Raw genomic sequence first — 24,066 nt, forward strand, 5'->3', positions numbered from 1 at the left:
GATTAATGTATTTTAAGAGAACAGTTTACTTTGTATGAAAGAGAAGAATGTTAGAATATGTAATAACAATACTGCTTCTGCCAGACCAATATTTTATTCAAAAAATTAATTACTATTAACAGTAAATCAACTTATTGAACTTATTTAAGTGAGTTTAGCATTAGTAACTGCAAGCTTTATTTTTTGACATAATCTAGCTGGAATTTAATCAATCTGAATCACAGGAAGCTTTTCATAACTAGAAACCTTTGGGAAGAGGAAGGAAGAGTCTCGCCCTATATATGTGTTGATAGGCGTGTATCATGCTTTCTTGCTTTCATAAGCAAGAAATTTTTTCAAACGAATGAAAGATCAGATTCTAAGCAGAAAGATTGAACACCACTAGTCAGTATTCAGTATATTGGCAATACCAAGGGGCAGGAGAGGAGTCTGGAGGGAAGCTGAGCCTGGGAAGGAGGAGTGGTATTTTTCCCTAAGTATTTTAGTAATCACATTTTTGCTTATTTCTTTCCCAATATCCAAACCAGTAATTAAATATTTATGCTGTTTGGCACAAAACTAAGTTAAATTCCTCAAGCCCGTTTTGCCCATGATGGACCTTGGCAAGTGATTTCCTTGTCCTCATCTCCACCTACAAGCTTTCTTGCTCCTGTTCACGGTGTTTTCTCTGCTGTCCCGCTGGGTCAGGGGCAGTGAGCAAGCAGCTGTGTGGGTACGTGGCTGTTGGCTGGGGTCGACCCACTGCCATCATCCGGGTAAGTGCAACAGGAGCAGAAGATTCCCAGAAATGAGCTTACTGAAATACATTTTCTGATGCTTGGAAGCCATCTACTGGATGGGTAAGACAAACACGACATCCTTAATCAGCAAAAAGCTAAATTTGATAACTCAAAAGATGATAATTTCCAAGATTTGTAGCACACAGTGTATGAAAATCCCCAAAATTACTGCCATAGGGAAAGCATTCAGCTTAACATGCAACTTGGCTCAAAGGATACAAAGTTATTAGCAGCTACTTGCTATAGACTTCAGCAGAAGCTGCACACAAACCTGCACAAGTGGATTCAAATTAGTTGCCACCACATTTCAATAAAGAGGTGATTCATGGCCAAAAGCTCTGCTAACGTGGAAAAAGCTCTGGTTAAATGTCCTCTGAGGCATTAGATTTTGAATTATGCAAAACTGGAGTATACTGGAAGATGAAAACATCCAGCACCTGCCCGACTTCTTTCATATTTCCAATTTTTCCAAGCAGTGAAGCAGGAATGAATGCTATGAGTTAAGGCAGCAGCACACCGCCAACCCCAGCTGCCATGCCAGGCTCCTCTCCCAACTGATTTTAAGAGTTCCTTGAAGAACCACGTCCTGTCCTCTCACAAAACCAGGCCCAAACTGGAAGGAGCTTCTCTCCTCAAAGGGAGGACTTCAAACTCTATGAAACTCACCAGCCAAGACAAACAACTACACCTGGTGACTTTAAATTTCCTTAAACTTAGTAGACACAATCTAAACATGAAGCTATCTAGAGATGAATTACAAGGGTAGAAAAATACAGTTTGCCAATATCGCACTATGGAGTTGACATGAAATATGGATTTTTCATACATTTTTGATACGCAGTTGTTTAAAAAGATGTCACTTAGAAACAAGATTTTTCTTACCCACTGTTATAGTAAAGATACACACTGCTCCAGCTACTTGCTTAATATTCTTAACATACATTTTCAAGTTTTGGGAAGAATCCAAACCCACCCCACCACTGAGGTTTCTATTCACTTTGTCTTGCTAAGCCAGCAGTGATGAATTATAAACACATTTTGATGTGAAACTTTTAGTTGTCTACAATACTGCAGTTAAAAAAAAGGGTAATGTCTCTCCACTTGTGGCTGTCATTCTCACCACAAGCTTAAATGTTTTTGCCTTGACTTGATTAAGTCATTCTGTTCTGGTTTTCTCTCTCATACTCATAACTGAGACTTTGAGGGCTCCTTCAGTGCAAAGATCCACGTCTTGTTACCGTATTTTCTTCATGGGGAAAGATGAAACTAAGCGCAAAAAAAGCTATAAACATTATTATAAAACTTTTTTTTTTTTTTTTTTTTTTAAACCAAGCAAAGCTTGTTTTAGTTGACCTTGATAATTTTCTGAAGGATTAGTGATGAAATTATTTCACAAACAATTGATTCTGAGTCACATTGACCTGAGCTTCCTGCTTAGGCGTATGGTAAGCGGTTCACAGCTCCAAGGTTTGGACCTACAGTAGACAACCATTCATTTCAGTGATGACTAGATAAAATAAAAAATACATACATCATATACAAAGGATCTACATGAGACATCTGTACGCTGTGTTCAGTGGCTTGTCATTCCCAAATTTGTCCCATTTCTACAAATTACAAAGGAAAGTTATTGGACACAAGTGATTTTAAAAAGGCAGCCTTCCAAAGTTCAAGAGCAGAAAGGCAGTAATCACAGGTTCAAAAGATGAAAAGAGCTCTTTGATCACTTGACATCAGTAGAACAGAGCTCTCCGTTGCATGTCCTAGTGCTCAGCTTTCTGGATTCCTACAGCAAGCTTGTCTGCAACCACTGATTCAGGATGTTTTTTTCATATATACATATTTACATTTATATACATACGTATAAAATACACATTTCTTTGCACATAAAATATTTGCTTTATCCGTAGTTAAAATGAATTATCAGAAAACCCGATTAAAGTCAGTGCAGCTCCAAACCTGTCTCAATGTTTCTCAGAGTGCTTTCTGAATTCATCTGTAAGACTTGCAATTATCCTCACCTCAAATTTCTCCTCCTTCACATCTCACTTCTGCTGTTGTCATGATTCAGCCAGCACCACTGACATCTGATGTTTCAGCACATCCTTTCTGGATTCCTGGAATAATTTAACTTCAGACATCTAGACCAGGTCTTTGTATGCTGGTCACTGCCAGCTCCCATTACAGTCAGCGAGGAGGAACCATGTTCTTCTGGAGATCAATTCCTCTGATTACCTGCCTGTAACTCCTCTGCCACTGCCCTCCACTGACCTTGCAGGGTGCCCAAGGTGACTTAGATCACATGTAAACACCCAAACCAGAGATAAATTTCACTGTCTTTGTTAGATCTTTATTAATTCCCTTCTATTAAGGTGCTTGACGTTCCATAAACATACATTTTGACAATTTAACACTTTCAGCTATCATGCTTTTGCATTGCTATTCATAAATAATAGCAAACAATTACAAAGCTCTCTATAAAAATATACAGTTTTTGGTATGTCTGCTTGTACCAAAACAAGAATAAAATATAGATAAGTTTATTGATAGGTGCAAGTGTTATACATACTGTTGATGAAAAATAGACAACAATACCCTGCGCCCAGGCATTTTAACATCTCCCCACGCGGAGCAGAACCAAATCTAAAGTGGGCAAAAAAAGTGAAAATTTTCAGTGAAAAAAGTTGTTTTTGTTTTGTTGCCTGTTTTAAATAAATATTCGTCATGCAGATCTTGATGAGATGAAATTCCTATACATATCAAGCCTTTTTAATTAAAAGCTACAAATTACTGAACAAAACTGAACTTGGAAAAGCTTCCAAGAAACAAACCTGCTATAATACAGCACTCAAGTGTTTGTATTTATAAATATATATATACACACATATACATACAAATAAAAGGACTGTAAGGGATAAAATTTCATTGCTTTGCACAAAGGAGCAGAGTAGTCCTTGTGCACTCCAAACATTACCATTTAGTCACCACATTCAACTGCTGTAGCTCCTGCAGGCCCAGATTACATTTTTGTATTCTTAATTCCTACTAAATGGGCTTAATTACTACTAGGGGCTTCTATTTTCCCCTGCAAGAATTAAAACCAAACCTACCTACTACTGTGCCTCTAGGACAAGGAAAGAGGAGACTTAGTTTCTTAATAACCCCCACTTTCTCAATGTAACTGATACCTATGGGATTTTAAGTATTTCACAAATATTTTGCAAGATCTACTATATCATTTTAATATTTGTTCAAGTTAAGGTCCCTCATTTTAGAAATAATCAAAACACAATTGAGTATTTTAGAAAATAGAATCAGGCAAAAGGTCCCATATAATAAAGTAAATCTCATTTAGTTGTCCCAGACAGATTTCTTCAAACACTGGAGTCTAAACTTTCATCTGGCACTATATTCTTGTGTGTGTGGTTTTTCTCTCATTCTTTGTAACACTTCTTCAGTTTCAGATACCAGTACTGAGTGCAGACAGCTTAATTTCAAGTGTCTGAAGTAACTGCAGTCTGCAGCTGTTTGCTCTTTCTGTCTCTGGAGGGAGACATTGCAGCAACTGTGAAAGCTGGATGTGATCTGAATCAGCTACACAGTGGCCCCAGTTTACAGCCTCACATGCTGGACAGCCTCAAATCAGTGCGAGTTTCATGTCCTGGAGTATAAACTCGGGACCCCAGGAGTTACCTCCTGTGTGATTCATCCATCCTAGCTAGATAGAAAAGGGAGAGGCAGGAATTGCTTTAGGAACTTCAGTTTAAGCCATCCAGGTATTGTCAGAGTAAACCATTAGCCTAACAAAGGAAAACATAACACTACCTTTTCTTTCTTGGTCATGAGGTCTAATCTTTTGTGTCCAACAACCCTCAAATATGACATTTTCCCCCAGACAGTATATAACAATACATTTTATGCTTCTTTATGGCTGACTGGCAGTGAATTGAGCTGTAATGGGAAAGCAAAGTGTTTACACAATAAACCCACAAATCATTTTGTAATCATCAACATGCATATCTGCTGCCAATTAGAAAGCTAATTCACTGGAACCGGTTACTCACTATATTGTACAAAGAAAAAAAAAAAAAAAACAGTCATTGGACCTTCACGTTCTGATAACAGGGATGTGATAATAGCGGTCATCCTCAGTCAGGAGAGAAATCTCATTCCATTCCCTTCGGTACTCATCTGGGTAGTTTACCTGAAATTCTTCAGTATTAAACCTATGCAGTCTGTAAACTCTAATCTTCACTTCAAGTAAGTATCCAAGAAGAAATATTTCAACCTAAAAATAAAACAGCCCTGTAAGACATGTATTTCTAGACCTGGATTATTCTTCGTTTCAGTTTTCTAAGTTAAAGCAAGTCACCTAGCTTATTTCAAAACAGTAGACAAAGAATTACGAGGGCCCTTTTGTAACTGAAGTAAGGTAATTAAAAGATTGAGGATATTCTCAGTGTCCCAACCATCTTTCCACTGCTCTTTTGCATGCTAGGGTACTCTGGCTAACACATACAGTCTTGGAAGCATGTCTTCCACCTTACACAATATATAATCTGCTCCCAAACTCGCCTCACACACCTTACTGGGGAGCAAGACGGGACTAACATTAAAAGATTGATACACCTTAGAAAATGGGAAGCCTGCCACCTTGTGATCACTTGTTAGCAAAATATAATGGTGAAAGGAAACATTTCTTTGTACTTCATGCATATTACACTTGAGAACTGGCTCTTCATCCACAGTACTTGCAAAACCTGCCTTAAACTGGAAAAATGCTTTGGAAAAAACTCACATCCTTGGGCATAGCCAGACAGAGCATAACATCTGTAGTTATATCAAACTGAAGGGGAATGCAACATCTAATGAATGACTTGATAACTGGAACTGATTACGAGAAATAATTTCACCCATTGCAAAGCTCTAAATTATGTGCTCACAGCACTTATTTCTGGCCCAGCAAGAAAGCTGCCAACCCTATTTTACTTTATTGCATGTTTGTTTGTTTTTTTAATCTCCTTGGAAGATAAATGCCTGTCCACAGTACACTTCCCTACGTCCCAAAGAAAAAAACAGGGCAATTATCACAGATAATGTACAATATATTCCATCTCTGATGTCATTAGGTGAATAATTGTGATTTGTTTTTCATTTTTATCGTTACCTGGTCTAGGCAACCAGAGTCACCTATGGAGTTCAGATGATTCATCATGAAACTCAAAGGGTCAGACGAAGTATCCCGAGCAAAGAGGAGGCTAAAAAGATGGGGTACGGGTTCTTCCCTGTTCTTTATCTGCTCATAGGCTTCAACAACTTCATAAAGCATGATGAATTTTATGGCCTCATATAGTCTGTGCTCCTTGCTCTCATCAGAAAAGAGTGCGTTACACAGGTTTCCTCTTTCTTCGTGATCTTTAGTACAACTTATTTCAATCCACTAGAAAGCACACAGAAGAACAATAATTACAGGTTCTGCAGTGAGATTTCAAACCTTACTCATTTCATTTGCCATTTATCCAGCTGAACCTATTTTCTACATAGAGCTCCAAGCATCTGTATGCTAATGATAGGCTACGAGAAAGCAAATGCGATTCCCCCATACAAAAGCCACCCACTGTCACACTAGAAAATCCAGCTGTGACTGTAAGTAAAGAGTCTGTAAGGCATGTAACTACTAAAGTTACCCGAGAAAGTTGTAGAAAATCTGTGTGGGTGCATCAAACACACACTAAGCCATAAGCAAAGGTTAGCTAAAGTGACGACTCCTGGCCTGATTTTAACCTACAGCTTCCAAAATTTAGTTATTTTCCTACAGTATCCTTTATATTAAAGTTATGCTAGCTTAAATTCTTTAGATGCCAGACCTAACTCAGAAGCAGATCAGTTAAAAGGAACTTATATAAACTGGACGTGCCAGCATGCCATTATGAACTATACACATTTGTATGTCTTCGGTGTTCAGCTTCATGAGGTCATGTAGGACTATAATGGGTAGGAATTTCTTACAGAATCACAGATTCATCTAGGTTGGAAGAGACCTCCAAGATCACCTAGTCCAACCTCTGACCTCCTTAACTCCGTGTTATTTTAGAGGGGTCAAATGCCAGTGCTCACACCTAGAAAAGGGGTTGGCCAGGAGACTGATAACATTGGACAGGACACCAAATCAGAAAGCTTGAAGCGACTGCCCTGGGCTTAGCCAACAACCGGGCACTCTGCTGCATCTTGGTCAACTGAGGCAAGTCTGGAGTGAGGAGGCTCAATCTCCTGAGTTCACGGTGCAAAGCAAACCTCTTGAAAAAGCATGCTGGTGTGTGACTAAAATTCCTCAAAAGTCTTCAAATACTTCTGGCAGAGCCCACTCTCCCTGCCTCTTCACACCATAGCCACAGCAGAAGTGCATCTATAGGCTTTGGACACCAAGAAACATTTAGTAAATCTGGCTGTTCAAGCTCTATAAAAACACACAAGATTTCTTGTAAATCCTTGTTCTTTCCCTGCCAAATAATGAAGCAAGCAGATGGTTAAATGCAACAGTACCCTAACTCCCAGTGCTGGCTCTTTTCACACCTCTAAATGTACCATAAAAACCTGTTTGTGAAAATAAGCAAAAAATCATCCCACTGGCCAAACTGCATCTTTTTTAACAATAAAACTGGGAGTTAGACCTCACGGTCAGTAACAGCATACTGCATAATAAAGCTGCTCTGCAACAATTTGTAAACTGTATGGATTTGTTTACCATGCTGATTTGAAATGTTTTTCTGTACAAACATCCAGCTAAATGCTTAGTGCTATGGAAATAACATGGACTTACAAAGAACCACAAGAAGATAAAAAACAAAAGCCAAAAAACTAATACAAAGAACAACTAGGACAAATACAAAGAGCAATTAGGACAAGATGGTAACTGCACAAGAACCACGAGACACGTTCGAAGAAGACGGGCAGCTGACACTGCAGGCAAGAGACAAGGACTGGTTCTCAGTTTTAATTCCCTCTTTTTATTTCCTAATACTCTGCTTCTATAGCTAAATAAGTCTAGTTAAGATTTTGTTGTTGTTTTAAAATGGTTGGTCACTATCACTGATAGTGTTTAAAACTACACAGTTGTTGCTGTAATCAGTTGCTTTGGCTTACAGAGAGAACTTATAATAGAACTCTGTAAATAAAACATTTAACTGAGAGGAGAATGGAGGAAATTCAAGATTGAGAAGAAAATGCACCATTTGTTTGTTCCATCCAATCTGAGGAGGGAATCTAGCAGGATATCCTATAGCACGTAGTTATTTTTATTGAAATTGTGAGGTATTGCAGGAGCCACTTGATGACAAGGGCAGCCAACCATGCAGTAACAGCCATGGATAGGATGGCCTTCCTAGCTTGCTAGGAGATCCCAACTACTTAGCTTGCAGAATCCCCCAAAAACTGAATTCCTCTGCAGGAGAAATGATGGCCTGCCCAGTAGCTGAGCTCTCTGAACCTGGGAAGCAGACTGCCACAGAAATACGTAGTGAAGATCCCTAATTCAGCCTCAATCCACTTCTCAGTGCTTTTATGCCTCCCGAGCACCTCCTAAATACTCACGTTTGTCTTTAATGTTTCCATGCACTTGCGTAATTTTCCAAAAGCATTGGGACCTGTATATCTTTCTGGACCAAAACTGTACTGCTGAATCCAGTTGCAACCTTGAGAATACAAAAGCTTTTCAGGGAGCTGGAAGAAAAAAGAACAAGAAAATTAATTAAGTAGAGATCATAACCATAACAAGAAGTAGAACATAAAGTTATATAAACTTGCCTACAGAGATTGCAACACATTTTAGTTTATGATGTGGTTCTGCCCTCTGGTTGTACAGCTCAAACAGAAAATAGAAATAGGCTTCAGAACAAATCAAATGTTAAGGAAGCTCCACTTGACTGCCAAGTCCTTATGAAACTTTTAAAACAATGCCAGCCAAAAAAGAAGAAAATATGTTCTCAGCAAAATATATAGCCCACACTCCAGGAAAGCTGGATACATCCAAACTCAGTAAGGTTTCTAGGATTCCAGGCACTTTCCAGCTGGCAGATGTGCCCCCACAGGCAGCAGCTATCAATCCCACCTCCCCACTGCTGTCTCCTGACAGAGCTCCTGGAACCCAGTGCAGAGCTCACACTGCTCCAGCAACACGCTGAGCAGCCACGCTTGACGCTTTCTTCAGCTGTGCTCCCAAACGAGCTACTGGATTTTACATGGATGTGAACGAGGGAGAGTCAAGTCCTTTAGTGTTAAGGGAGTGACATCTAGCAGAGCAGCAGAAATATTTGTCCTACCACTTTTTTTTTTTTTTTTTTTTAAACCTCATGTTCATGTCACTATACTTAGATCAGGACTTTTTTTTATAGTTCAAAGAATTTGAAAAAGTTCTCTTTAAATTCTAATAATAATTTTCCTCTACTACCACAGAATACATTTCCCTTTTACCATTGAACAAAGCTTCCTTCTGCTTTGCAAGGGCCCCTAGATCTTGTTGATTTAGGAACTTAATTTTACCTTTAAGATATCTCTCTCCCTCATCCATGATGGAAAAGGAATGCCTTGGCTGAGTATTTGAAAAAGTACTGCTCTTAGCACGCAATAGTTGTCCTTCTTGACCTGTCGCAGATACTTGATATGATAGTTCCAAAACAATTCATTATATGCCTAAAAAAGACCAACAAGAAATGTAGCAATAAACATTTTAGAACTTGGATCAAACCGATGTTCAACTGGAGCCCAATTCCAAACTATTCGTAAGAGGGAACTAGGGGAAAGAGAGACTATATTTATAAGTTTTATATACACAAAAATCGCCCAACATCGTTTTTGTAAACACCTTTAAACTGGCACTGCCCCTTAAAAGGGATTCTGCACTGGTGATGACTTAAGGCTAAGGAAGAGTGGCAGCAACCCCAGCCAATACCACTTCTTGGCTGGGCAGTCTCCCCAGCCCTTCCTTTGCACCGGCTGAGATAATTGTAGCCTAATGAATTCTTGCTGCGGGGTTAGCTTCCTGCTGCTTCGGCAGGTTCAGGTGGTTCAGAGAAGGATCGGATGAATGCCAGGGCCAGCACAAGAGGTGCACTGGGAGCACATGACAGCAGGGAGTCAGGTCTCTCCTTAGGTTCTTTTTAACAAGCTTCCTCATTTTTATGTAGTTTCCCTTTCTGAAGAAGGATGCAGTTGTAAGGATTCTTTTGACTTGTTGGTCTTGTAAGGATGTTGATACAATGCATGCTATCTCCTGCTCCAGAGAGTGGCAATATTAATTAGAAAGCAGTATTCTAAGGCAGATCCTATGCACACTACTCAGGTCCAAGGCAAAGGTTGCTTCCCTTTCCTAAAGCTCCCTGAAAAACTGTCCCATGAAACAGCCACTGGCAGCACCTTGAAACTGACCCCCCTAGCTGTTGCCCAAGGCAGATATTCAGCATCTCTCCTTACTACCACATCTCCTGCCCCCTCTGCCTCTCTGATCTCTCTCAGCACAACTCCTTTTGTGTTCTCACCATCGTTAGATAATCAGAAATACAGACCGGTGCCGTATTTGTGCTGAGCTGGTCTGGAATACCACACCATGAGGATGCAAGGATACAGCGTCCCAGTTAGCTGATTAACTAGGATTTGACACTAAGCTTTAACAGATACCACTACTCCACCACCCGGACAGCTACTTCAGCTAGAAGTGGTATGAGAAAAGTATAGCTCCAGCCCACAGTCTCCAAGCCTCCCTTGGCCACTGACACTTAACATAGTTGAAACAGCGAGCCACAAAATAGATATCTGCTCCTCTTTGCTCCTGGAGCCCCAGCCCCATCACAAATTAGGGTACTGGAAGACTGCTGCAACTGCAAGCACCTGCCAGGGCCCTTCAGAGCGCACCACGGCTCCTGGCATGCCCCCTGCCACACTGCCTCCATCACAGGCCACCAAGATGCAGCTGCCAGCAGCCCTTTGCACATACGATACCTGGTGTCTTCTGTGAGAAACGCAGCTGCCGTTTCTGCCTATGGGGGTGTAAGCACACGTACAACACAACCTCGTCACCTTGGCTCATAATTAAGAAGAAAACCTACTAAGCTGTGAGAAAACGCCAGCTGAAATGATGCAAGGTAAGAGAAATAAAAACCCAAGGAGAAGAATAATGATTAAGAAGAATGCAGCTGGCGTCTCGGATGCAGGAGGCGCTGCCTAAGGCCAAGTTATTTGGGCTGCAGTGCCTGGGATCATATTTTCGTGCTGTTGTAATGGGAGCTCACCCCAAGCACTTACAGCCGCTGCTTGGGTGGCTGGTATTGTGGGGGGGAATTTGGAGATGTAAAACTAAAATCTGATCTGGATCACGATCTGTTCTACTGCAGTCTTTATTTGGACTCATGCTAATGTTATCCATCTTTCTGTTCACTTAAGCAAGTGGTGCAGCAAGCTCTGGTAGTTGCAGCAGCTGCTTGTTCTGCAACTGCTCTTCTTTTCTCACGTACCTCTCCCCCATCTGCACACAGAGATTAAATTCTAACTCTTACCTCCCTCATATGTTTGGCCTGCTTGGTTTCTCCTTTCCATTCTCTTGCGCTATAGCCAAGTAGATCGACTTCTGCCAACACACTGTGATTCTCTAAATCAAGATTAAGTCAGGGATTAGTTACCTTCTCTTGTTCTGCATTTAAGGGGCAGGGGGATTAATGACAAGCAGAGAATGACAACAAAAAGATTACTTATGAGTTTTCTTTGAAGGTAGTCGCTCCACCTGAAATCCAAACGAGAAAACAGGTATCAGAAAGGAGTTGTCCAAGGAAAATACTGAAACAAGCAACAGCACTGAAAGTCAGCAGTCTGCGTAATAAAAACCTACCGTTTCAATAGCTGTGCTAAAAAGCTGTACAGCCTTCTGCAATACCAAAAAACAGTGACAAGGAAAGACATGCTTAGCATCAGCTGTATTTTCACTTTTTGCCACATGAGACACAAGGATTGCTTGGTAGCTCTTGTCCAGGACTGCACCTCATGCCTTCCTACAACAGTGATAAAGAGAGAAAGAGAGAAAAAATAAGATCTTTTTACTGCTTAACAATACTTGTTTCTATTTTTTTTTTTTTTTTAATTTCAAAAGGAAAAATCACCCAAGCACCATATCATTCCAAATGAAAGCTGAAATGCCAAAGGCACAATACGTTTAGTAACTTACTTGGTTTTTCAAGTCTATAGGTTTTGGGGTGCACACCATTCATGCTTCCAAGTTTTCCTCCACACAACCAAGGCTAGATATATAGCCAAAATAGAGTGGAAGGCTTCACAAGAAGACCAATACCAAAGCAACTGTTCAATGACAACAACAACAACAACAAAAATTGTTTCAGGATGTGCTAGGTCAGAGACTCGTGCTGTCATTACTTTGCCATTCAGCCAAGATTTTAATGACCACAGGTTCCTGGGAGTTGTAGTCTGCAAATGTGCTGTATCAGGCGATGCATTAGCTGACTAAGCATCCTATGAATGCCACAGGAATTAAAGGAGTGTTCCTGGCTCAATTTGGGCAAGTTTAGGAGCAATTTAAAACTTGGGAGAAAGCTCCTCCCCAGGGATTTGGTAGAAAGCTCAGGAGATAGTCATAAAGAGGGCTCAATCACACTGTTCTTCACTGACATAAGCCAGGACAAGTTTCTGCTGATCTCCTGGTATTATTGGGAGGGTTAAACAAGGGTTGGGTAGTCTTCTGTTAATCAAAAACCCTAGAATTGAGAGAGGGTAGGGAGGCTGAGGAGCTGACAAATGCAGTGTCTGCTCCCTAAGTGAGAAATGTATTCTCTGGCTGAAATCTGAGCATAGGAAATTCCCAGATTTTATGACCAACAGCTGCTGTTAGTAACTTCTTCACTGCTTTTGTACCAAATTTTAAGAGAACTTTTTTTTTTTTTTTTTTTAAGGCATCTCCAGAGAAGGCTGCAAAGATTATTCTCTGGAGAGTTCCTGAAGGGAATAATTCATTCAGCATAGTTTTATGTCAGTTGAACTTCTGCCCCTCCTGGCTGTAACAGGAAATTTAAGAGGGGCTTAAGTTTTCCAAGGAGCTTAAGCCCATGCACCGCTGACAGATATCCAGTCACAGAGTTACATATGAAGTCAAGCCTTGGCACTGAGATCAACAGCCACACGTAGTTTTATGAGCACTGCAGCGTGTAGTCGGAGCACTGCTGACGTTTGGCCTTTCCCAATATTCAGAAACTTTAAGAAACTTTATTTTTAAGAAACTTTATTACAGGATGTCATACACACGCTGTCTGGATGCAAGACCCATAACTAGTGCCTACCTTGAACAAGAGGCAGGCCAAGAGCTGTAAATGTAAAGGTGTTCATAAACTTTAAATAGGTAATAAATTTTTTGGCCACCAGTACAAATTTACACAAAACCCATACTGCTGCAAACACCGTTCAAAGAAGACAGACCTCTTATCTTCTACTCACATGCTGCACTAACGTGTGCTTAGCTGGCACAGCCTCTACATGCCGAGGGGGAAAAGTGCAGACACAAACCATGCACACAACTGAAAAGACCAAAAATCCGAAGCTGTAGGAAGTGTTTATGACTGGTCCCAAGTAACAGACAGCAAAACATCAGCTGCATGTGGCAGAAGTGTCACAGCTCATGGAAACACTGGGATACTCCCACTTTGAGCACACACTGCTGATGGAAACCAAGAGATGCCTTCTTAATAAGCACCCAAACTGCTACCAAGAGAACAAAAACAGAACTAGTAGAAGACAACGCTCCTAGCAGGATCATGTCACAGCAATATATTCTCTCTGCTTCCTTAGGATAGAAGTATCAGCACTGAAAAACCTCATTCAGCCATAAATACCTGAACCTCTTGCTGACTGAAAGCTTAAAGGCTTACAGATGTTATTGGTTCCACCCAGTCAACGACTGACCAGAACTTGTGAACAGCAACTTCAACATACGGTACCTAAAGGAAGATGCAGCAGCCTTTCATCTCATTATCTAAAATGAGTGTATGCTTCCTCTTTTGATTTTGAACAAGCTGGTACCATAAAAAGTGGAACTGGTTTGTGTTCATCTGACATGCTTTGCTTTATTGGGTACCAGAAGTGTATGTGAACAGCCCACCAGCATGTAAAAATTCTTCCTCACCTCCCTTTACATGCAAAAAGATGAGAGAAGTGCATCCGCATGAGCTCTTACGTTAAAACAAGCAAGCTAAGCTTTGGATGGCATTAAACCTGCAAAAAGAACCAACCTTTTGCTGGGAGTCCAACAAAACCCCTTTCAAGGCACAGGGTTAGCAAGTGCATGAGCCACTGTTCTCCAAGGAGACAATTTCCCTACCAAAAAGCCTAACAGGAGATGGGAAAACCTGCAGACAAGTGATTTTGAGTGTTTTCACTACACTTTTATTACAGCACACCCTGGTCCTCATAAACTTTCCCTCCTGTCATGGGAAAGCTGCTGTTCAAACAGCACTTGGTGATTCAGTTACCACTTTCAGTGAACACGTCACACTTTGAAATTTAATTACCTTTTTTTATTATTCAAGTGACATCCAGAAGTGTCAGCTGGATCACAACGTGCTGCAGACAAAAATACATCGCGAACAAGACACGGATTAACAAAGAGAGCAATTTAAAGTAGATCTTTCCTCCCCCTCCCCAACTCTTCAGAAAACGAAGCGCAATTACATTAATAACATGCCGGGGAGGGGCAGGAAAATAAACCCACGGACCTTTCAACCCAGTCCGTTCCCTAGGATATGGATGCAATTCCTGCTCTCTCTCTCTGCAGACAGCCACAGCCCGGCTGCTCTGCAACACGACATCTCTTTGGAGGCTGACTGACATCTCCCAGAGCTCCAAGGAGAAACTGGGATGAACAGAGGCTGAGCAGCGCCGGAGCAGGAGCTGATAGCAGTGTTTGTCTTACCAAGTACGTAACGCGCCGTGTTTTCTTTTCGTGCCACATCAGCAACTTCCTGCTAGTGCCAAACCTGCGGGTTTTACCCTGCCGAAGTCAGCAGGAGAGACACACAGAAGAAAAAAACGCCAGAAAAATGACAAGTAAGAGACATCTGCAGCATCTGCTTCTGCTGCCCACCCATACCACCCTCCTTTTCACTCCTCTCCTGGATCCAGAGCTAGAAAGATAGTGTGGGAGTCCTTGACCCTACACTAAAAAGTGCAGAACTCATCAGACCCTCTTCCAGCTTTCCTGAACCTCCAGCTGAGGAATTTCTTAAATACCTCAAGTAACAGAAGCAAGGCTTGACACCAGGAGGTCCAAGTTTGCCTGCACTCCTGTGCTGCAGAGCCGTCTTTGTGGCACGTTCTGTTTTCCCAAACTATGTAGCACAAGTACCAGGGTACGGCATAAAACCTGCTAACTCCCTCTTTTATGGGAACAAGGTCCCACCGATCCTTATAAAACAGCCATCCTTTGAGTGGCACACGGATCCGCACACGCACCTCAACCCTTTGAGCCAGAAGAGACAAAAAGCTATTAATTATACGTATTTAATAGCTATGATGGATTACATCCCACAACAGCTGAAGAGCAAGAAGCACGCCTTTTTAAGCAGTGCTGAGTGACTACTTTGATTTCCCAGTTTATTATCAGCACCGCACCATAAATAAATAAATAAGAGAAACTACCAAGCCCAGCACAGATCAAACATGTGGTATTCAATAACCACCTCATTCGGAAACCCTTCCTTTACCAAGCAAAGCAAGGTCAACCCGCTGAGCAAACTTTCTTCAGCTGTTCTGATGTAACAACTGGAGATTAGGATCTCTGCTTGGGATAAGAAGGGAAGGAACCATTTACAGGCAAAGACAGGAATCGTCAGCGACTTACCAGAAGTTAAACCGTGTCTACTGACCGCATCTCAACTTCTACCCAGCAAAATTAAACAAAACCCCAGCCCCACGCCGTTACCAGAATCATGCAATTACCTAGAAAATGGGAATGTTTCTGCAGCACCGAGGCCCATAACCGGCAAGGGAGCCTCTATTTACACAGCTGGTCCGTGTAGGAGTCTCAGATGTCCTCTCAGCCCTCGTCCCTGTTCTGCAAAGGTCTTTCAGGAAAAAGGCAGGCAGCCTCATTTGGCTTCCCTGGTCTTTAAGAGGAGCCGGGCTGCTGCTGTTAATGTTTCCAGCCCCCTCTGACAGCCGCCTACTCCCGCTCTGCAGCAGCAGGCACGAGGAGCTCCCACCAGCGGCGTGATGATCTGAAGCACACCCTATTGTAGTTACCTTCCCAGAACCGATCTCAGCTACACAGTCAAGGCATTAATGCATGCCTCAGCCCACACACACCACTTCTTCTCTACAAATTCCTGCAAGAACTAAAGGAAAGGTCAGTGCGTGATCTCCTGGGTAACTCAGTTTCCTTTTCTTAAGGCACAGGGTGCCAGCCGGGACCTTCAGACGAACCAAGCTCAACACCACTTCCATCTACATAAGAAAAAACAACACATGAGAGAAGCCTTCAGAGATTTTACAGTCCAGAGCAATATGCAAAAAGCTTTTGCACCATAAAAAACCCGAACTATTTCTTAAAAATCTTTTTCCTAACCATGATTTAAAAATAAATAAAATCAACTTCCTTTTAAAGAATGAGCCTCTGAATTTTCTGCTGTGCTGATTCCTTTTTTTTTTTTTTCTCTCTCTCCCTCCTGTGGAAAAACATCTGTCCTCGTTCAGAAACGCTATTTAGTGCCTGTAAACTTCAGGCAGAACTGACGTAAAAGCGCTAAACCCATTCTTTCAAGGAAGCCCACTCCAAGGGTGCTTATTCTGCCTGCTGTTGGGCTGCACGTTGAGTCATCCCTAAAGCCACTCACATTTGTTTCTGTTTTATCTATTTGCAGACACAACTCCTCCAAATGGGTTCTCTAATGCTTTTTTTTTTTTTTTTCCCCTGTGCTCAACCCAAATGGACAGAGCAAAGTAAATAGTTTCCTCCTGCATGTCTCCTTGCGCTTAAGTTTCGCTAATAGGCCGGAGCCGTATGAACGCCTTGGGTTTTTCTGTTGATTTGTCTAGAGAGCTGAAGCCTCTGTCTGGAAAAAAGCTGAAGTCTTACGTTAGCAATAAGAACACGGTAGCACCATGACAAACACCACCAACAAAAAAATGAACTCGTCTGAGCCTGTTCACCCCCTGAGCACCATCAGGAACAGCTGCTTGGTCTTACAGGCAGTGCATCCATTCGACATCAGGGCTTTGTTAAGATCCTGCTCCGAAAGCCAGTCCCTTTAATCAGGTTGCATCCACGCAGCTCGTCAGTCCCATCAGATCTTTGCTGCTGCATCCCTGAGACTCCAAAAGCCTACCAGACTGCACGTAATGAGGTGCTACGCAGAGCTGTGCATTTTTCATAAGGATTACAAAGCAACATCTCCTGGCGGCAGGTCAGATCACCATCCCCGTGCTTTCCCAGGAGGTGCATGCAGAGGTTATCCCAGCACCACCATCCATCTGCCTGGGAGTTCAGCTCGTCTCTCTCCCCGTTCCCAAGATGGATTCAAAACAGAAGAGAAAAGCAACAGAAAGCAAAATACCAGTCGTCACTTTGAATACAAGTGACTGGGATTGGTCTTGCATCTCTTGCCCTCCTCCTCTCAACGTCCAACCTGATGAAAGCCACAGCTCCAGCTTCCTTCTGCAGAGCCCATGCTGTTGGCATTGGCTGTGTTTGCAGCAGCAGCCCGAGCACCTGGCAGCTAGGTGGGGAGCTCCACATGAAGCGCAGAGGATGCAGCCCTGTAAAAATACACTCGGGTGTCACCCTCACATATCAAGCTCTTTTCGAGGGGGTGGCACTTGGCAAAGGCACAACTTCTTCTCACTTGGAAACTGAGGAAATGATACACAAAATTTCGGGCCGTTTTCCAGCCTTGGAACGTGGCAGCGCAGTGTTTAGAAGATCTCCAGTGATGTGAAAGCGCCTATTTTTAAAACCTCACCCTTTGGCAGGCATGCCACAGCTCAGATTCGTGCACAGGAAGTGATACGAAGTGAAACCAGAACTGCAGAGTGCTGAGGAAGCCAGCGGGTCGCTCCGGTGCAAACACGGCAGGGACACGCAGCGCTCTGGGCTGCGCTCAGAACAACACCGGGAGAAGCTGGTGGGACATCCCTGTCGCACAGCCCTAAGGGAAGCATCCAAGTCTGCAGAACGACAGGTGACTGAGTTCAAATAAGACACACAGCTTCTCTGGTCAGCCTGATAAATGTTAGCTGAAAGCAGTCTCTGGGCAGCACAAGTGGCACCTGTCCTTGCTGGTGGCACGGGGACAGAGGCTCGGGACACCCCTCCTCGCCTTGTCGGGAGCATCCAGCACGAGCTATAGGGAAACCCCAAATGCCAGGCTCTGGATCCTGAGACTGCCAAAACTGGACAGCATTGCTCCTCAGCAGTGAAAAATGAGGAAGATACTACAGTGACAGAACAAGGCTACAAAGAAACTAAAAGTTGCTGACAGAAAGTTTTTCAGAAAATTCACGAAGTGCTCTCCTGCTGCTCTGGAGTATTGGGCAGTGTTTGCCCTCACCGGATCCTTCTCGAGACAAGGACAGCAGCACCCCCGTCCCCACCCTTTCTCACACTGGGGTGAAACTCTGACTTACTGCAGGTTCAGCTGACAGCTGACCCAGCCGTGAGTTACACCGCTCCTTGGAAAACAACTTCCCCTCACACCAAGCCACGCAACGCACAGACTAAACTCTGTCTAGCACCTCGGTACTGGCATGAGATCCCTAGCCACAAACAACCCCTCTTATGTTGCTGAGCCTGGTACACGCAAGTCCTGGGCTTTCCATCAGGAAACAATTATGTTTTAGCTAACGAGCAGCTCTCTCTCCGCAATTTTGGAAGGCAGCTTGCTGCGGTGTCTGCTCTGTGGTGTCCCAGCCACGCACCCAGCTCTGCCATGCCGGGAATCCCAGCACCAGGGCACGTGGCTGAAGTCCCCTGTTCCTCTGACAGGCCCACAACATGAAAGCTGCATCGGCCTGGGAGTGCAGGCAGGATGCTGCTGCACGTCTGCTGTGCTCCCAGAAATTCCCTCACAGCAAAAAATGGATCCTTAAATGGTGTGGGGTCAAACACCAGACAGCAACTCAGACAAGCATTTGACTTTAAGGAGCACTACAACCATTTTAGAAGTCAGGATGGCTGAATAAAAACATGAATATAATAGGACTAACGGGGCCCCATGGTAATTTTAAAAAGAGTTTCCCAGCTTCAACTAAAAGGAACCTAAGAAGCTCCTTAAGACGAACTTTATGCTACCTAAATCACACTCACAAACTTAGTTACGTGGGTGTAATGACAGCAGCAGATCTGCACAACCTTTTGACACCAGAGCACTGGTTATTCCCTCGTGTTTTCACAACAGCTGAATTACAGCCATCCCTCTCTGCCCTAGCATGATCTGGCGCTGTGACTCCCACGGCTCAGCTGTGTGGGGCCAGGAAGCACAGAAGGGAGGTATTTCTCAAATCTCTAACTCATTTGCCTGGGTAATCACGCAAGGTCAATCCTTTTCAGACATTAAGCTCTGGGAAAATTGCAGGCTTTACTGAAAAAAAGCTGTTAATGTTTGTTATTACAGCCTCGGTAGATAGGAGCTGAGGATTTAACCTGGAAGCTGTATCTAAGAAACAGGGTGGAGAGAAAGTCCTGATCCTGAGAGGGAAAGCCACACCACCTGGTCAGGCAGCCTGGTCCAAAACGTAAAACAAAATAATAAAACGTATATCTCAACAGAAAAAACAAACTCAGAACTATGAAAATTATATATATATATATATATATATATATATATGTTTTAGAAGGCCAAACCTGAAAAGCACCTGTAATTTATATGCTGACCAGCATCTTGCTGCTTTTACCCTTGAAAAACAATTCTAACACCCTTCACCCTTTATGTGAATTTACGTGATGCTTAAGCAACACTGCTAGTAGATCGTATAAATATGCAAACCAGCAGCTTTTCCTCACGGTGTCCCCTCAGATTCCTTACTAAGTTATGTGCCCAGCAGTAACAGCACACAAGCCTTAAAGGAACAAGCTTCAGTGACGAGCCAACAGTTTTGTGAGTGTTAAAACCGAAGCGAATCATTCTTTCCTGTGTCACACGCTTTTTACCTCTTTTGTTTCATCACTTGCAGAAACTGGAGCGGGTCAGAGGACGGAAGTGGGGATAACCGTGCTGCCACACGTTAGTTGGCAACAGGGCACCTGGCACCACGAAAGAGTAAAGCTCACTCACTCAGTGCCCCCGAAAGCCGCTTCTTTCTCCACTTCAGAAAATGGAGGTGTAATAATTAAGTCCGCAGGGCTCCTTCAGGGAACAGACGGCTGGATCCTGTGGAAGGCGGCGCAAAACGAGGGCTGAAGCGGTACCCAGGAGGCAGAAAGGTGTCCCGGCACCTGCTGCCCACGGCATCACTCGACGGGGCTCCGGAGGACGCGGTGCCAAGAGCCACACGCCAAGGGTCCAAAGGGATGCGTGCATCTTCCCACATGCTCCTTTCCGATCCCCTTTTCCCCAAACCCTCACCTGCCTGATGGGTACAGAAGCCAGCGGGCAGCGTTTGGGTGCAGATCTGGCACAGCAAAACCCAGACAAATGAGAAGAGCAAGAGCCAAATGCACGAAACCCGCAGGAGCCCACGGGTGCACCCGTCACGGAGCAACACGTGCCGTCACGGCAGAGCCACCACAAGCCACACACACCTCGCAGGGACTCCCACGGGGCCCCCAAAACACACAGCCCCCACACGAGCAGACCCGCTCCCACAGGCAGCGCTCCCCCAGGAGACCTGCCCCTCGCCCCACAGCCACCTCCCCGCAGCAGCAGCGCTCCCGATAATCCCACTTTTCGCCTGAAAAACGGCCTCGCGGGAACCGAAACCACAACGACAATAATAAATAATAATGAAATAAGGAGAAGGAACCGCGCAATCCCCCCCCACAGGCCTCACCGCTCCCTGCCAGCGCCCGGAGCCCGGCTGGAGGCCGGCGGGTGGAGGCCATGGGGCGGCGGCCATGGGGCGGAGGCCGGCACCGCCCCGGGCGGGCAGGGGGCGGGACGGGGGCGGGGGGACGTGGCCGTGTCCCCCCCTTCTCTGTCCCCCCAAACTTGTGGGGTGGTTGTTTGGTGTTTTCTGTCAGCAACAGGACCCCCCAACGGAGGCCAAGCTCTGCCTGAGATCAAACCATGATGTGTAAAGGCAGCTTGGTGACCTCAGAGTCACTTTGTGCTTTGTTGTCTTTTTTTTTTTTTTTTTTTTTCTACCATTAAAAATTCGTTTCCTCACTAATTCATTCATTAAGCAGGGTGGAGCGCGTTCGTCCCGAAAGAGCTTCCCTGCCAGATCCCTTCCCCTGCAGCAGTGCCTGGGCTGCAACCCGCCCCAGCCCCGGCGTGGGGTATTTGCATAGAGCAGAGCTATTCCTTTTCTGGTTACACATTAAAAAGCAGTTTTCTTTCATCTCCCCCGGGGACTTTGCAGGAGAAACAGAAGGGAATTGTAATGGGCTGAGCCAGTGACGCAGGCTTAAATCTTTCACAGAGTTATTAGCAGCTCGCTGCAGCCCGGGGCTGGGACAAGCTCACAGGGCTGTGCTCAGGAGCTTAACGGGGCTGGGGACAAACCTGTCAAGTGCAAGGTCACAGAAAGCCACGAGAAGGATCACACAAGCAGAAGAAAATATGTTCTAAAAGAAAAACAAAACAAAACAAAAGTTATGAACAGACAGTAAATACTTGATTTCAAAGACACAAACCTGCCACTTGCACAGCACTCTGTGCTGCTCCACGGAAAAATCCTTCTCAGAAATAATAATAATAAATAACAGTAAAATAAAATAATAATAAAATAAAATAAAATAAAATAAAATAAAATAAAATAAAATAAAATAAAATAAAATATATTCCTGAGTGCCACCTCGGCACCCACAGGCTTCAGTTTCCCCCTCTGGCTCCATCTCCAGGCGCTGCTCTCCACCCCGTGCTCAGCAGGCCGGTTTCAGTGCTGCTTCATGGTTTCATGCTCCGTTCAGGCCCAAATTTGTCCTCTTTCTGCCCATTCTGACTCGTGTTAGTGTCTCGGGATTTAATAGATGGCTTCCATGCGCAGCTGGGCATGAAAGTTAATGTTTATCTGGCTGCTGACTCATTGGGGAAGCGAGGTGAAACACACCTAGTGCAAAAGCTGCGAACCAAGGCCTGTGTCGGTGAGCCCTTCCCAGCTCCTCTCTGCCCTCCCCTCAGGGCATCCGTTCACCACGTCGGTGCGATCTGCAGAACAGCCTATGTCTCTCTGTGCTGCTACAAGGGCTCAGAAAGCTTGTGAACTTCCCCAAAACACCCTGGAGACCCATGCAGGGAGCTAGAGAAGGACCTATTTAGAAAGAGTGCTCAAGTTTTTTCTGCAGAAGTAACGCCTCCCCGCGGAGCAGGCAGCAGCTCCTTGGGGACAATGGGGAAGCTCCAGGAGCAAAAACTGAAAAGCTGAAAGCAGCCTGAGCCTGAGTCTCATCCTCCAGACTTTCTGCTCACGGCCCTTTGCACATATTCATGATGCTCAGGCACGGCTACGTGCCAGTGGCAAACCTCTACTGCTTCAGGATATTTATGATATTTCCTGCTTTTAGGGGAGTGTTATAAACTTGCCCATAACACGAACCTCACCTTGGTGCGTTTCTCCAGGTGATGGCATCTGCAAGCTGCAGCACGACTTGTGTTGACCTCCCTCTGCTTGTACCCACGTGGGACTCCAGAGCAAGCACAGCAAAAGCTTATACTGGAAGCCGCACTGAGCGAGTATGAAGACATTTTAGCTGTCTCTGCTTAAACTGACAAATCATCAGCAGAAGAAACTGCATATTCTTGCTCCTGTCTACAGATGAGTGGCAGGATTATAACCACAGCCCAAAGAACATGAACAATTCAAAAAGAGTGCTGAAAATATTCACTGAAACAAAGGCAACAGTATCCAGCTCAGTAAAAGTGAAAAACCTAGGTACAGAGCTGATGAGAGCTTCAGCCTTCAGGTTTTCAAGTCCATTATTAAGAGTCAGGAACAATTTCCCTGTATATTATAATTTACTACTACTACTCAGGTAGGTATAGTCCAACACAAAGGTAAAGGTAGCGCCCATGCAGCTATGATCTCCATCACAAAGGCTTCCTATGGCTGATCAGCAGCTTGGTGAGATGCCAAAATTAGAGGCACAGCTCAATGAACTTACCAACTGCTCTCTTTGAGTGGTTAATTCTGCTTCTTTTTTCTTGCTCAGCGAACTGGTCTCTGTTTTTGCTTGCAATCCTGTCATGTCGCCTCTGCATCTTCCCTCCGGAGTATCCTCCCAGCTGGGTTTCTCTCCCCAGCTTCTCGTGCTGGGGACAAAATGAGGCTTTACAGGCTGAGTTCGTCTTTACAGATCAACAAACGGTGAAAGGATCTGACTTCCTGTTTCATTTCCGTTCAAGTTTTCAAAGTCACCCAGGCTGTGTGTGCTTCTCTATATCCAAGCCACAAGAAGAAAAAAAAAAAAGTAAAAATCAAGCATAACTCAGCTATTTGTAAAGGTCAAGTTGTTACCTCTCTGTGCATCTTCCAAGTTGTCTGAGTGTTGGAGTGACTCTCAAACGGTGATGAACCACCCATGCATGGGCTGTATCGCAGTAGTAATCTTCAGAGAGTCTGCCTCGGTGCTGCCTCTTCCTTTCAACTCCTAGGTCATGTTTGGTTACTATGTCTTTAACATACACAGTCAAGGTACTTCTGTAGAAACACCAGGACTGTGAAGAGGTGGTTCACACAACCAACCCATCTCCCTTAAGATATAGACCATGGGTAAAAGGTGGGGACCATGGATAAAAGTAAAATTTACACAGATGATACTATTAATTCACTTCATAGATACAGGGTTTTAATAAGAGTAAGAAAGTAGTCCTTTGAGAGATTCTTTCCTATCCCCTCCTGACTTGTTTTAAGATAAATGAGGCCAGCGGTTTCTCAACAGCCAAAGGCTACTAATTCTTTCTTAATTACACTGTAGGAAGATATATTGCAATGCCACAGCCTACAGGTTCACTAAATCCAGTCTTCTGCTCTGAAAATGCCCACAAGTTCCTATTTCAGACATGGAAGCAACCGTTTGCTTTGCCAGATTGGTCGCCTGTTGGCTGTTGCACCACATTGCAGATGGATTTAAAAAAAATTGCTGGAATGTGTA

The 24,066-nt window shown here is 43.8% G+C and overlaps 1 protein-coding gene across 5 annotated transcripts; it reads right to left on the reverse strand.

The window, feature by feature from the left end:
• Positions 1-2,090: 2,090 nt before the first annotated feature.
• Positions 2,091-23,358, reverse strand: OTULINL (OTU deubiquitinase with linear linkage specificity like). 5 transcript variants are annotated; one of them, XM_082752460.1, is made up of 8 exons: positions 23,077-23,358; positions 11,656-11,815; positions 11,519-11,550; positions 11,327-11,418; positions 9,318-9,467; positions 8,370-8,498; positions 5,947-6,219; positions 2,091-5,067 (listed from the first exon to the last, which is right to left on the reverse strand). In XM_082752460.1, the coding sequence occupies exons 1-8, from the start codon at positions 23,171-23,173 to the stop codon at positions 4,888-4,890; spliced, it is 1,113 nt and encodes a 370-aa protein (XP_082608586.1). In that variant the 5' UTR covers positions 23,174-23,358; the 3' UTR covers positions 2,091-4,887. The 5 variants fall into 5 exon arrangements, with proteins under 5 accessions (XP_082608586.1, XP_082608589.1, XP_082608587.1 ...); XM_082752463.1 differs by lacking the exon at positions 23,077-23,358 and adding an exon at positions 21,479-21,510; XM_082752461.1 differs by lacking the exon at positions 23,077-23,358 and adding an exon at positions 20,805-20,855.
• Positions 23,359-24,066: the final 708 nt, after the last annotated feature.

Source organism: Aythya marila, assembly GCF_965140915.1.
Source record: "Aythya marila genome assembly, chromosome: 2".
NCBI lineage: Eukaryota > Metazoa > Chordata > Aves > Anseriformes > Anatidae > Aythya > Aythya marila.